The sequence below is a fragment of the Colletotrichum scovillei genome, assembly GCF_011075155.1.
Source record: "Colletotrichum scovillei strain TJNH1 chromosome Unknown Contig00009, whole genome shotgun sequence".
Lineage (NCBI taxonomy): Eukaryota > Fungi > Ascomycota > Sordariomycetes > Glomerellales > Glomerellaceae > Colletotrichum > Colletotrichum scovillei.
In genome coordinates, this window is record NW_023336267.1 from 255,962 (window position 1) to 271,297 (window position 15,336).

At 49.9% G+C, this 15,336-nt stretch overlaps 3 protein-coding genes across 3 annotated transcripts; all 3 read left to right on the forward strand.

Moving 5' to 3' along the window:
* Positions 1-970: 970 nt before the first annotated feature.
* HER10_EVM0012118 (riboflavin transporter MCH5) lies at positions 971-2,401 on the forward strand (the record flags this gene model as incomplete). Its single annotated transcript, XM_035481519.1, has 2 exons — positions 971-1,430; positions 1,485-2,401. The coding sequence occupies 2 exons, from the start codon at positions 971-973 to the stop codon at positions 2,399-2,401; spliced, it is 1,377 nt and encodes a 458-aa protein (XP_035330176.1).
* Positions 2,402-7,488: 5,087 nt separating this feature from the next.
* HER10_EVM0001708 (short chain dehydrogenase) lies at positions 7,489-11,039 on the forward strand (the record flags this gene model as incomplete). The annotated part of the gene is made up of 6 exons (XM_035471448.1): positions 7,489-7,597; positions 7,665-7,689; positions 7,756-7,999; positions 8,032-8,072; positions 9,948-10,060; positions 10,126-11,039. The coding sequence occupies 6 exons, from the start codon at positions 7,489-7,491 to the stop codon at positions 11,037-11,039; spliced, it is 1,446 nt and encodes a 481-aa protein (XP_035328899.1).
* A 1,185-nt stretch (positions 11,040-12,224) lies between these two features.
* On the forward strand, positions 12,225-15,197 carry HER10_EVM0012263 (serine endopeptidase; the record flags this gene model as incomplete). Its single annotated transcript, XM_035481661.1, has 4 exons — positions 12,225-12,332; positions 12,387-13,212; positions 13,274-14,047; positions 14,110-15,197. The coding sequence occupies 4 exons, from the start codon at positions 12,225-12,227 to the stop codon at positions 15,195-15,197; spliced, it is 2,796 nt and encodes a 931-aa protein (XP_035330193.1).
* Positions 15,198-15,336: the final 139 nt, after the last annotated feature.

A 15,336-nucleotide genomic window follows, 5' to 3' on the forward strand; every position in this document is an offset into this window, starting at 1 on the left:
AGAGTCTTTAACTCAACCGTTTATGTATGTTTGCCCTACACGGTTTAGTGAGGGCAGTACTTGATTTCTGGGAGAATCATAAATTACATGGAATAGTGTGTCTACCTCAATCGGCCAAGTGGCTTCACTTGAAACCCTACGGGTGTCACTCGTTTGGAAACTCTCACCTTAACCCCGACAAAATGAGCCTATTCGGGGAAGTTCTCATATGGTCATTAGGTCAAGCGTCTAAATTGAGTAATAATTACCCGGGAAGAGAGACAGCGGTCAACGGTGGAGAGCGGCGGAGAACGGTCGCTAGGGTCGATCCCTCCAAGCAAGGGCTGCTGAGCTGCTAAACCCTGCTGCGCATTGGCTGTCTTTTCCTTTCTTGTCTTTCATTTTTCTGTTACTAAATGAGCAAGCCCACACTTGATCAGAGTTGCCTTTACTTATTCTCATGTCTATGAGATATCTTCGCCTTGTGAAATATTTGAAGGATTGATTCTCAAAAAGGTGAGCATAAGTTGAGCAGGGAGCCATGTGGTCGGGCCCTGATTAAATGCGCTGTTGGTCTACGGTATCGGGGTACCCTCCTTGTTCTAGCTAGGTACGTCGTTACGACAGCACTGATGAGCGAGGTATTAGCCATCTTCGGTCTTAGTGCTAGATTGGCGACGTACTAAAAGTGCTCAACTGGCAATCCAAAGCAGAGATTGATATTTCCCAGTAACCAGATGGGGCCAAAAGGACGCAACACGTGCATGTGGATCCAAGTGTAACAAAAGCTGGCAAAGAAGTAGAAAATGGATTTTGAGTCAAGCATCTTCTTTCATTAACAGTGCCTCAACTTTATCTATTCACCACCACTGCGATAGAGGAGACTGGCCCCTTTCAACAACTCCTTTACAAAAGCCCAGCCAACTCGAGTCAAAGAAGTGGTGCATTCAAAACTTGCCTTTACGTGCAATTGACGGAACCTGCACGGAAGATGTCGCAAACGGCTGTAAAAACATCGTCCATACAATTAAGAAACATTCACGGCCCTATAGCATCTTCACCATCTACAGACTTTCACGACGACGAAGGGAGATCAAGGTCAAGAGATAGATCCTGCTATGTTGAACGTGATGCCGCGAGTCTCAACGAATTGACCTTCCCTGAGGGCGGCTGGCAGGCGTGGCTGGTGGTCTTTGGATCATTTTGTGCAATGCTTTCGGTTTTCGGCCTCATCAACTCGGCTGCCGTCTTTGAGTCATATTTCTCTGAAAACCAACTCGTTGATCATTCTTCATCCGAGATTGGATGGATATTCAGCCTGTACCTTTTTATTGTCTTCTTTGTTGGCATTCAAGTTGGCCCCCTATTTGACCAGTATGGTCCCCGCGGCCTCGTTGTCGCTGGTGGTCTTTGCATGTCTGCAAGCCTTCTCTTATTGAGCTTATGCAAAGGTTTGTCCCTTCTCACGGCTAAACTCATCAATTTTCCTAACGGGTATCACGCAGAGTACTATCAAATCCTTCTGGCGTACTCGATTCTAGGTGGCTTGGGTGGTGCGCTGCTAAACTCGCCCTCTTATGGCGCTATTGCTCACTTCTTTGACTCGCGCCGAGGCTTTGCCACGGGCATAGCAGCCACAGCTGGTTCGATAGGTGGAATAGTGTATCCCATCTTGCTTCAGAACCTGTTTCCGACTCTGGGATTTGGTCCGACAGCACGGATTCTTGGCTTCATTCTCCTGGGACTCACTGTACCCGCGACTCTCTTTATTCGTTCTCGGCTGCCAAGGAAGGAAGGACCCGGATCCATCTGGCCTGACTTCACCGTCTTCCAAAATCTCAAGTTTACCCTATCGGCAGTCGGGATCTTCTTCATGGAATGGGGTCTCTTTGTTCCCATAACCTACATTATCTCTTATGCCGCGACTCTGCCCGGCAGCAACGTTCATTCGTATACGATTCTCTCCATCCTCAACGCAACATCAGCAGTGGGAAGGTTTTTGCCGGGCTTAGCTGCAGACAAGTACGGAAGATTCAACATCATTCTCATCACCATCGCCCTCTGCTTCATCACAGTTCTCGGTCTTTGGCTGCCCTCGGGCAACTCTCAACCAATGCTCTTAGCTTTTGTGGCTATATTCGGTTTCGCAAGCGGAAGTAATCTGGGCCTGGTCCCGGTATGTCTAGGCCAATTATGTGACGCGAGGGAATATGGGCGGTATTTGTCCACGGCAATGATGATGGCCAGCTTCGGCACTCTGAGCAGTTTGCCAATTGCTGGTGCCATTCTCGAGGCAAAGGAAGGAGGCCAAAATTGGAAGGGACTGATCTTGTTTTCCGGTGTCTCTTACTTTCTTGCTTTCATTTGCTACGCCGCGGTCAGGGTGTTTGCCGTGGGGTGGAAAATCTCAGCAAGGTTTTAGGAGAGCAGTCAACATTAATGGCAATGTCCTGAAGTTCAAACAAGAGCTGTATTTTTGGGACTGCATGACTTTGCTACTTCCTACATCATGAACATTTCTCCAATAAGCTCAATTATATCCTTTTCAGCTTTAGTATGTGCAGCTATTCCTTTCAGTCTTTACTCCTATTGTCCCCGGTTTGGTAGGATCTGATCACCGCCAGCGATCTGTCTCCATGTTTTCTCTACGCAAGATAGGTCAATGATCCATGTTGTGCTTGAGGTACATGATCATGGCAAATTCGGGCCGAAGCGCCGCGGAAAAGCCGATGTCAGGGCTGTCAGGGCTGTCAAGTCTGCTTATCGAGTAAAAGACCCCCAGAAGCTGGACCTCATCGTGGCTCTTGTCTCAATTCAACATGTAGTTACTACATTACTATCGCTGGTGAGTTCTCACTGAGTCATGATATAGCAGAAAAGGTTCAATGGCTCTACGATGTAACGCGCGGGGAAGGTCCATTTAGCCGACTCTAAGCTTGACTAAGTGCAGCATTTGTGAGCGGTGACAGGATTACGAGGAAGGCAAATTTCGCCTTATTTTCTTGGGCGAGCTGGTAGTGTTACTGCCCTGGTACTTTCTTGATGCGCCAATTATAATGTCAGCCGCAAATCTCGGCGAAATGACTCAACATTAGGCAGTATCTGTTCAGCGTCCGACTCAATGTTTCTCATAGACCCCGTGCTGAAGACTTAGAGAATGATCTGTGAGGACATCTGTGAGGACATGGAAGCAGGGCTTTCCCGCTGTGGAGGCACCGTGGCATCTGGCTTGCGGGTGTTGTCGCCTAATCGAGCTAGTCCACTTAGTGAGTGAACGGTCTCTCCCCAAAAGAAGACGAAGGTGAATGACGATAAGCTACTGAGTGACTCGATTCGGACACTCCTGGTCCGTGGTCCTTGGCATGGCCCTATCCACATCATATATGCAGCTGAACGCTCAACGTCCTAGAGAATGTGGAGGAATCTGCTGCCAACTGTGGTCAATGTTAGATGTCGGCGCATCTGTATGGCTCTTCAAGCTACTGTCAACGGATTCCTGAGTCAGGCAAAGCGTGGCCATCGCTTTTCATCGTGTAAGGGATCCTTTGATTGGGTCAAATTCATAGCTGGTATGAGCTCTGAATGCATCGACGATGGGCTGCTCTGTGCCTTTCTGTTCATCTATCTACGGCTAGTCTAGTGGTCTGTGGTTCTGCAGTGCAAATGCCATTGGAAAGAATAATCCTGCCGCTCACGGCCTGCTGTGGCGGCCTTATCCATATCTGCAGGATGGGAGGCAGGAGCATCATTTCGACTTTCATCTGCCCAGTCATAGCTGATCAGGAATTCTCCAACGTCATGAGCGATTTATTTAGACTTATTTCCTCACCTGTTCATGAGACGTGGTCGGATCTCGGCTCAGGCACAGCCTCACCTAGCGTGCAATGAACACCGGCCGGAAACTCACACTTCTGACGGGGCAAGGCCCGACCTCCCGACAATGATCGCCATCATGAGTCTTCTTCGAGAACAACGGGGTCTATGTTTGCAGACAAATGTGGCTATCAAAGAAAGCATCGCTATTTCTACATGGCCCGAAGTCAGAATATAGCCGTAACTGCCAGCGTCCCCGGATAGCCGCGGTGGGTAATAAGCCGTGGGGAGGCATTGGGAGGCGTGGGGCGGCAGAGGTTGCGACTGGTTGGACTTTCCCATCAACTCAATTTACAGTAAAAGTCATCTTGAGAAAAGAGTAAAGCTTCAGACGACAGAACGATGGGGGTTTTGTGTGAAACTGGAGATTTCTGCCCTCCTTCCTCACACCCGACCCCAGCATGAGAATAACGCCACGGCTGCTCCCGGTTGTGTGTTAACCCGGCGAGTTTTGTCCTCTCGGGATATCCGGCCAGGTTCGGCCTCTCCCTGCAAAGAACGCGTGAGGGTTCTTACATGACGGATTGGCTCAACATAGTCAATGTCGGAGATATGAAACGACCCGACATGACAAGGCTCTCCAATCCCTTTCCGTGCATAATGATATATCAAGGCTAGTGAAATATGCAAATCGAGAACAACGTATGCGGAAGCACATGGAGCGACCAGTTATTTCCTCATTGTAATGATTATGCTCATATGGGTGGACTCAGCCACGCCCCGTTGGCCATGTTTATGGCATATGAAGCGTTTTCGGATGTGCCCATTAGAAACGTTGACGCTATGTTGCTGTAGGCAACTCCAAAATGCTTGATACCACCCAGACTTCAGATGAGAAGCTCTGGCACACAGTAAGTACGCTAGGAGCAGCATAAGCTATTCTTCATGTAAGGTAGCCAATGCAAGATAAGGTGGCTATGGATGGGGACCGTGGACTTTTGCCTGCCGGTCACTTGCACCAAGAACTTTACTGAGGCGAACCAGTACCCCGCGGAACTGATAGTTCCCCGCACGACCTTGGCGAAGTCGCGAGGTACTGAGTTTTTGTTTGCGTCAGCTCGCCCAATTGGGGTTTACAATAAACTTTCTACGCCCAGTCATATGCGATTGGGGATTGCTGGTTGGAGAGGCTAGCACCCAGGCCGCCGGATAGGGCTGAGGACAATACGACCAAGTACGAAAGCGGGCAGAACAAGGCCAAGCCCGTTCTAGCTGGCATGGGCTTAGTCTGGAATCAGGCCACGATGGTAGTTCGTTGTGGCAAACGGTGCAATCGAAAGAGTTTAACATTACCGAAGATTTACCAACCTTCGCTAGTTTCGACTCCAGGAGACTACGAGCAAGGGTTTGGCCTGCTTTCAAACCACGAATTGGGTCATAAGTAGAGTTCGCGCACCTGCACCCGAGTCAACGCATACATATGTTCCTCGACACCTGAGTTGTGACCCTAGCGGGAGGTCTAATCTTGTCCAACATTCATTCGGATAACATCACGGCAAGTCAAAGTCAGGCCATTTGTGCACCGTTTGAGTTCCTAGGCCTGGTGAAGTAATCCGGCTGGCAGCGCTGATACCATTTCCCATGGCGATCATCGATGCAAGTTGCGATGGCGATGAAAACAATGAACATATCTCTCGTAAGTCACTCGTCTCAGACACTAGTTCGGACATCATTCAGGACCAGAAAGCTGTTCAACGCAGCGAGGGGAAACAGCGCCCAGACTCAAGAGTACATATGAAGTGATTGTTTTATATCAGAGCGAGAAAGAGAAAGAGGCGACGAAAAGTAACAGGCCGCCGCAAAACAAAACACGAGTGGGTGATCACCTTGTGAATTCAGCAAGCAACTCTACTATAAGATGAACAGATATCAACCTCGTGAAGCGATGCTCTTGATTGTATGATCTTAAGGTGTGAAAGGGAAATCCGAAGTTGATCCACAAGTCTCTATCAGACCTGCGGGTAATGCTCACCATCTGGAATAGTCAAGGAAGCCTTCTTCGGATAAAAGAATCTTCTGAAACAGATCATCACAACTCTTTCTCCAATAGAACTCCGTGGCTGTCGCACTGAGCTTTTAGATAGGAACACGAAGTGAACGATGCGGCGGGTGGGGCCGACTCCAAAGAGGGGGACCGGAGGCCTTGACCTCCAGACATGTGTCTCTCTCGATATGCACCCAAGCTACTACTATCCAGGGAATAGGAACGGGCCTAGAAACAATGGGGACCTGAGCTGAAGGGTAGGGAGGGGAGGGGGGTCAAGCCATCAAAGTTCGGCTAGAAGTCCAGCAGAATCCATTCCACGAGGCGTCTGAATGATTGCAGGACTCAAGCATTGCCTGTTCAAGGTTTAGTAGCGTCCTCCAGAGACATAATATTTGTTACATGTAGGCCAAGAACCATGGCCGGCTAGATCTTTCAGGACTCATTGGACAGGGATCGGGCTACCAGCCTACCTTACCTCAGATGGTCCTCGCAGAATGATCTCCTGCATCTCGACTCGGAAATCACGGCCCGGGGTCTATCAGTGCTTTGAACTACGCACAGCTGTGATGAACATGAAGCGGGGATGGTTTACATATTCCAAGACCCCCACAACACACCATGACCCCGACGATATAAGCTCTCTTGTGTCTGTTTCCTCTGCCATCCCATCCATCATATTCCATTCCAAGCTATTTCATGCGATGTCTTCGCCGACTTCAGTAAACACCACGGACGTTGGCGGGAGAGTATACAAACGTCGACCTGGCGCTTGCGAAACCTGCAAAGTACGAAAGCGAAAATGTGGGTTGGGATGCTCAAATGAATCTTCACAATAACAACCTGACTTTTTCTAGGCGATGGTGGCAGGCCGAGCTGCGATAAGTGCCTTGTAAGTGTACTGATGCCTCGACAATACCACTGGAGTCTCACGATCTGCAGTCATCCGCCTCCTTCTGCTTCTACGTCACACCGAAGAAGAGAGGAAGATCCAGCCAAAACAGTAGGAAGATCCAAACAGACTGCGTTGATTACCATACAGCAACTAAGCATGACCACCCAGGCTTGAACGCAACAGCCAGACAGAGTGCTTCATTCGAAGACTTTAGCTATGCGTCACAGCAGTCTACATCACCCCCATCACCAACAGACCATCTACGCTACTTTGGGCCATCACCAACTCAGTCATCACTCTCTGGAGTGAACAGACTCTTGGATCTTGGGCAGTTCCCGACCCCTGTGACAACTGAATCCCTCGAAGAACACTGGGGACCGTTGTCAAGTGGTCTGTTGAATTCGCCTGAAGCTCTAGGAACACAAAGCACGGAGATCATCGCCAGTCCAGTCTCTTCGGCATTGGAGTATTGTTGGAGCACACAGCTTTTGTCCAATGGTCATAGCGTTTCTGGTCTACAGGATTTTGACGGTCTGGTAACAGCCGGCTGGAATCTTTCAAATCTGCAGACAGCCAACGACGAGAGCACTGTTGACCATCCTGTTCGTGGTATGATTACGTATCATGATTTCGGAACATCTGAGCTTAGCTGACAAGATGATTAGTAACATCTGCGTACTCAACAACCGATATGGTGAAGCTCCTCATAGGACGGGATCGGAGTTCTAGCAATTCTAAACAGTTCGGACAGAACCTCATGGATCTTGTAGACGAATCCACCACCTGTTGTTACAGCCCGAAGCTTCCTGAGAACACTTATCAAAGGGTTCAACCCAGCCTTGAAACACTAGTTGAGTTTCTTCATGGTACACTGCTATCAGTTCCAAGAGCAGTCTGGATAGATATGGGAATTGGGGCTAACTTGACTCTCAGCTTTCACCGCATCTGAACCATATCTGTGAGTCATTCGAAATTATGGCGTACGATTCTTACAGATCGAGTGTTTTCTAACAATCTCTTGTAGTGGGTTGAGATACATAGAAGAGACTGAAATTTCACGACTCTTCGAAGATGTGGTTATGAAGGGGATGTCGGACCATGTCAATAGTTCGATCGTGTACTCGGCCCTTTCTATCGGATGTTTGATCTCGATGAGGCGATCCGGAGTGTCACAAGAGGCAGAATCGCACATGAGATGCTTGTATAGCAACGCAATGGTGCACATCGAGAAATTGCACATGTGCCCTTCAAGAGCTCTGAGCTTCAAGGTATTTCTACACATCGCGCAACTTGAGTACAGCCTGCCATTCTGACTGAACTATATAGGCAATTACTACACTTGTAAGTATAGAGTGAATTCGAAAGGCTTCTAAACACTAGTATGTGAAGTTTCCCTCCATAGCTGACATTATTCGCAAAGCTCGTTGCCTCAGCCTTGTGGAAACCAGCGGACACGGATTGGTTGCTTGGAGTTGCAGTCTCCTGCGCCCAATCCCTTAAACTCAACAACCTAGCATGCTTGAAGACAGTTTGTCAAACGAACGAAGAGGTCGAATCATTAAAGCACGCGTTCTGGCTGCTGTACACCATCGAAAAGCCGTATCGCTTGCGCAACGGACAAGCTTCGGTAAGCCTGCCGACTCTATGCACTAGCCATATCAGTCATATACTAACCTCCATACTCTTGCCTAGGCTTTGAATGATGCCTACATCGACCACGAGCCGTTGTCTTCCGGGATCGAAGCTAGAAAGCCGTTGATTCAAACCTTTGGGATTCATTACCGTCTAGCTCAATGTTGTGCCAGGATAGCTAGCGACTTCGACAGTCAGAAAGCTCTTTCGCAGTCGACGGTCTTCACATCAGAGAACCTAGACAACTGGCTGGAACAGCTTCAGCGTTTGAAAGTTGACGTCTTCACGGCACGCAATCAGCCCGCATTAGCCATGACGTGGGATCCGAGAATCGCCTCACCGAATAGTCCGTGTATGACACCTTCAGAGGGGGATATCTCAGCAAGCCTGCTCTACTTCGAGCTAGTGTTGTGCGTCTGTGGACGTTTTTCAGCTAGTTCTTTGGGTGACTCAAGCTCTGATAAGATAGAGCAAATGGTTCTTGAGTCTGCTATTGATATACTGAAATTACTCGTCGAGGTCGATCCCACCAAGGCGGGCACAGATCAGTATGTCTCCGTCGCGTTGTCTTCTTCGCTCTTAGCACTAACCTCACACTCTTCCAGGAATTTGGTGCGCATTGCTGTCAGTTCCTTCTGCCTCGTTGCGACTTTCATCTCAAGGGCGAATGAGCGGGCCACGATCTTCAGATATCTGGTTTCGACGCTCGGCTTCTTCGCTCGGATGACAGTCAATTCACCACTCATGACTTTGGGGAAATTCAGCTCCGTGGTGGACTCAGTGCAAAAGGTACTCAAGAATGATAGTTGAAAAGCTATTAACTAAGATAGTTTCTGATTCAAAATCTCAATACCCTTCAATAGATAATGCTTTAGGTTATCTGGCGAGTTTGCCTTGGTATCGTACGTCTGGCTCTGCCCTCTCTCGTCTTTCTGATGGGCAAGTGTTAAATCGCGATTGCCTTCAGACACCTAGTTGCAGTAAAGATTCATGGGCGATTGATTTCTAAAAATGCCATCACCTGAATAGCATATCAGAATGCTGGTACACTTCGAACATCAGCAGTCCTCCCATCCGATATTTGCTATACGACTCTGTAGGATTCCTTTGTTTTTAGTGAACTAGCCACTCGTTGACCTTGCTCTCGTCCAGTCCGCATTGGTGGGTAGAAATGTTGTGGTGTCACAGTACCTACTTGAGGCAAGTCTAAGCGCCTGGATGAGGTTAGCCATGCCTCCGCTCGTCTCAACCAGCTCCTCTGCGGGGTAAACGGAGCACACCCCGTGGAGAAGCCATACATGGTGTTACAGACTGCGTGGACTTGTCTTTCGCCAGTTCATCTCATTCGACATAGCTCAGGGCCCGATCGTCGGCCTCGTGAGCGTGTACAAGCCGATCCATGCTCTCACCCCTCGTCAAAGTTCTCGCTGAGCTACTTACCCCGACTTATGTGCCCCAAGACTAGCATTATTCAGACCATAAAATCGTCTAGCGTAGCACCTTCATAACACCGTAGTACATTACTTCAAAGGAATGCCTTCGTGGACTGCGAACGCGGGCAGTCAAACTTCTATCGATTAGCAGCTGGTCTTTCCATACTTCCAACGTATTCGGCGAGATGACAGACCCCGCCAAGAAATCAATCGCACCTTATAGCGTGGTCGGAAAGACGGCCATTATCACAGGGGCTGGCTCAGGTATCAACCCAGCGGACCTGTGACCATCGCATTAAAAGGATATTTAGTAATTCCATTAAATCTAGGTATCAACTTTTCCTTTGCTGAGCTGCTCCTTGAGCGTGGCTGCAATGTCGTCATTGCTGACCTGGCTCTTCGGCCGGAGGCGGAGCAGCTCGTTTCGAGCTACCAAGACAAGTCGAACGCCAGGCCACGCGCAGTCTTCGTCAAGACCGATGTGACCTCATGGCCGGCACTGTCCAACATGTTCAAGGTCGCCATCGAGGAATTTGGGAGCTTCGACATCTTCTGTCCCGGAGCGGGTGTCTATGAGCCGCACTGGTCCAACTTCTGGCACCCTCCTGGGTCATCCGAGAGCAAGGATAGTGTAGAAGGCGGAAAATATGCTCTGCTTGATATCAATATCACCCATCCCATCCGTTCTACGCAGCTGGCCATCTCGTACTGGCTTCATCCCAAGGAGGCCACGAACGCCGCCTTGCCACCTTCTATCAAAGCTTCGCCCGAGAACCCAAAGCGCATAGTTCACATCTCATCAGTGGCTGGACAGGTTGCAAACATCAATGCTCCTCTCTATGCAGCCTCCAAATTCGCTATCACTGGGTTCGTCCGCAGTCTCGCTCGCTTGGAAGGGACAAACGGGATCCGCGTCAACGCTGTTGCACCGGGCGTCGTACAGACACCGCTCTGGACTGAGCATCCGGAGAAGCTGGTTAATCTGGACGAAGCGCAGGATGGTTGGGTCACCCCACGAGAAGTTGCTGAGGCAATGCTACGATGCGTCGAGGAAGAGGCTCTTGTCGGAGGATCAATTCTGGAAGTTGGCAAAGATAACACGCGCTTGGTCGAAGCTTTCAACGCGCCGGGTCCAGACCCCGACCCAAAGAGGGGCCTTGTTGCCAGAAACGGGTCAAAGGGAACGGACATGGTCTTTTCTTGGTTGAGGGATGCCGCCAAATGGGCTGTTGGCAGAGATTGATATAGTGCAGGTGGTCTCCACTACTTGAGATATTGAAACTGGATATATGTAGGTTGAAAACGCACCCTATGGTCGTATTGTTAAGTCCTGCATGTCCCGGAGTGCCCGTACTTAATGGCGCCGGTTTCGCGGCAAACGTGGATTGGACACTTGACCACATGTAAGTTCTCAGGTATCCAAGGTAGTCTGATATCAAAAAAGCTCGCCTAGCAAGACTGCGCAACCTTCGACTATCCCCGTCAAATCCACTTGTTGAGGTGCCTGGTGCACCGACAGACGACATGAGTTGCGAAATCACTTTTGGGTTGCTGCACGGGGACTTGGTGAACAAAATTCACAGATCATGGGAATAGCGCATAAGCCAATGCCGTTAAGAACCGCGGCAAACGATATCACAGATGTGCAGTATCAGGTCTGAACAGTATCCATACTTGTGTCTGAAGAAGTGCGTGCCCCAAAGGGACTGAGCCGGAGGTATTTGACCACGATGGCTGGCCTGTGAGCCGTTTGACTTTCACCCCCCCGGTCTAGCGGGTCTACGAGAGATGCTCCCCTTCTATGGCCGTTGGAACGAACAGATACGGACGTCTCGGTGCGGCCAAACCGGAGCGGGTACGAGCATGTGTTGTCTGGTTGCCTGTCTTCAAAGTGAACCTGGAATCTTGTGGGTGTCAGCTCATCGCACGGAAAGTTTGCTCAAGCAGAAATGCAAGCTCAGTTTCCCAAATCAATGCCTTGTTAAGAGACATGGAAGCATGGTCTTGCCACGTGCAGTCCAGATGCAAGAATTTAAGAACTACAACCACACTGTGCGTACTGCACGCTAAGCGTTCAAGGTGTCACTGGGCCAAAGGACGAGTGGACAGAACGGATATCCAGGACCGACCCCTTTATGCTAATTCTGTGGCAAGGCGCAAGAAGCGCGTCGAGGATCGTACAGTAAGGTGTACGGAGAAGTCGGTAATTGCGCTCAATTTGTTAGAGTTCGACCACTGGCAATTCGGCTTGCACCGAAAGCGAAAGCCCGTATTGCACTTTACAGTAGGGGCCAAGCGATGGTCTGCGCGAGTCAGGGGTCTTTCCCCAGGAACCTCAGATCTTTTATAAGGATTGAGGCGATTATTGATCGTGGCCGAAGGATCACGGGTGAAATTTTTGGTTTACTCAGCTGTCCGCCAGACCATCATGAAGTCATTCGCTAAGCAGGCTGCCTTCGCAGCTTGCCTCCCATGGTTGGTTGTGGCTGATTACAATGACGCCTTTGTTGTTGAGTTCGATGCATCAGTGCAATTGGTAAAGCCACCCAAGTGTATTCCGGTAGCGTAGATGCCACTAACCTAGCAACAGAGCCCAGCGGATCTCATCAGCCGGACTCGGGCATCTCTGGCAGCTTCTGGCTTAGACTGCACTGCATCTTCGCGATACCATTTCACTCACGCTGTATTTCAAGGCGGATCTTTCAACGTTGACTGCACCAACAATGGAGTTTCTCAGAAGGCGGTGCTGTCGACCATACAGTCGATTGATGCCATTCAGAAGGCCTGGCCTGTAACTTCAGCAGCACCAGCCGTCCACATGCCGAGAATTCCAGGTATTTCTGACGGCGATTGGGAATGGCCTGTAACTTCAGCAGCACCAGCCGTCCACATGCCGAGAATTCCAGGTATTTCTGACGGCGATTGGGGAAGCAGCACTCATGGATCGTCCAAGCGCGACTTGTCTCAGGTCTTGGCTCTCCAAGTAAGAGACAATATCGCAGCTGATACCTTGCCGACGCATGTTGATACTGGGGTGTCGAAGCTACACGCCAGCAATATCACGGGTAAAGGCATCCGTGTGGCAGTCATTGACAGCGGTTTCGACGTCGATACTCCGGGCCTCAGCAAGACCAACATTGTCTATGCTCACGACATGACAGACGGCGACAATGATGTTCGTGACAACTGTTCCTTCCATGGCACTCATGTTCTGGGTATTGTAGGAGCCAAGGGTGATGAGGGGAGGTTTGGTGTCGTTGGCGTGGCCCCTGATGCCACATACGAGCTTTACCGCATCACAGGTTGTACTTCAGGAACTACGGATGACGCCATCATCAACTCGTTCCTCGAAGCTGCAGAAAGAGGCGTCGACGTTATATCTTGTTCGTATGGGGGTGCCCTCACTTTCCCTGAAGGTAATTTAGCCCCATTCTAAAGATCTAAACTCAAAGAAGGGGAAGTACTGACAGGTTCAAGACCCCTGGTCTATCGTAGCCACACGACTGTTCAATAACGGCACCTATATCTCCCTTGTAGCTGGAAACGGTGGCCCTGGCATCTTCACAGGCGCTAGCCCTGGAGGTGCAGATGCTGTCGCCGCCGTTGGGTCTACCGACAACTCGCAAACTCCTTACTACAACTGGGGAGGCAATTGGACCGCAGGAAGTGAAGGCGGATCGCTTCGTTTTGTCCCTGGCATGCCGTTCGACTTCCCATCAAACGAAGGGCTGACAGTCTGGACTTCAGACACACCCAACACCAATGGTTGCCAGCTCCTCCCTGATAAGTCTAGTTTGCCGGCCGACTTATCCAAAGTCATTTTCCTCTCCCAGTTTGATCAATGCTGGATGGCAGCCGATAACTCTACAGTCTCTCTCACGAAAGAGTTTGGCATCCCGTATGTCATGTACTACAGCTGGAGCAATTACACGGTCTCTGAAGGCCCGCTATTCCTGAAGGTCTCTGCAGCAAACCAGAAAGGGTCTGTCACGGTGGACTATGAAACAGCAAAGCAACTACTGGATGCCAAGGCAAAGCACGGCTCCGTTCAAGTGTTCCTTGCAAATGAGGTCTCCGTTGCAGATGTTAGTCTCACTTATAAGGCCAATAACCGCTCTGGCCTCATGAGCTCTGTATTTACCAGTTGGGGTCCAACTCTTCGAGCAGGATCCATGCCCGCATTCCATGCCCCCGGAGGAAACATCTTGAGTACTTTCCCTGGATGGCTTGGAGGCTATGGAGTAGTCAGTGGTAAGTTGAAATTCTATTCGCGAGCTATGCGGGCACTGTCATTGATAAGTGTGTTACGTTAGGCACTAGCCAGGCCACCCCGTTTGTCGCCGGCATCGCTGCGCTTGTCAAACAGCAGCACCCAGATTACAGCTCTGAAGACATCCGGAATGTCATCGCAGCCACATCACGACCTGTCAAGTGGTACGATGGAAAAGGAAACACTGGAGACTTCCTGGCACCCGTCTTCCAACAAGGGTCTGGTCTTGTCGACGCGTGGGGAGCAGTTCACTCGACCACATTACTCAGTGCCTCTGCCCTTTCATTCAATGACACGGCCAACCGCCCCAAAGAGTTGACCTTCACAATCAAGAACACCGGTTTGAAGGCTACCACCTACGATCTGAGTCATGTTGGAGCCAGCTCTGGCTATGTGCTTGAGAAGGTGGATAGCTACCAACTCACTGAGGCCGTGGTGTATCCAGTGTACGCCGAAGTCAGCATCAACCCCACAACTCTCTCAGTTGAGCCAGGGAAGACAGCCACTGTTTCAGTCTCGATCTCAAAAGAGCCCGCTTTGTCGGAAGCTTCAACTCGTGTGTCCTATTTTGGAGGCTACATCAACATTGAAGCCAAGGGTGCAATCGACATCAACAAACTCTCACTACCCTACACCGGCTTCGGCGCGCCATTGACTACCTTACACAGCATCAACCGGAACAAATCTTATCTGTCGTCATACAATGTAACTGCCGGCAAGGCATCGCATGCCGAACCAGGCCGCGTTTATACCTGCACGTTGAACATCACCGCAGATGTTCCAGCTTCGTTCCCAGGCAATGAGTTTCCCGGCATCGAGGTCTTCCTCTTCTTGCAGTCGCGCAACATGAGCATTCACATGGTAGACGCAAAGACTGGAAAAGTAGTGGTCAACTCCTACCAGAGTACGTCAGAGGTCCCATGGAACGGTTCGACTTGGTATTGGGATGGTTCCGACGATAACAAAGCTCCCGTGCCGGCTGGTACTTACACCTGGCGCGTCAAGGCTCTTAAGATGCTTGGAGATGCGGCGAAGGAGGAGGACTGGGAAACCTGGGAAGCCGGCACATGGGTTCTGGAATACACTGCTGACAGCATTTTCCCTTCGAGTTCAACGGCTCCGAAAAGCTGATACAACAATATGGAACATCGGGATAGATAAAGTCAATGCAAAATCAAAATGATGAAGTCTGGAGAAGATGGGACTTATATCCAGTCGTGTTGAACACGACCAGATAAAGTAGATTTGTAAGGTCATCACAAAAGAAAAC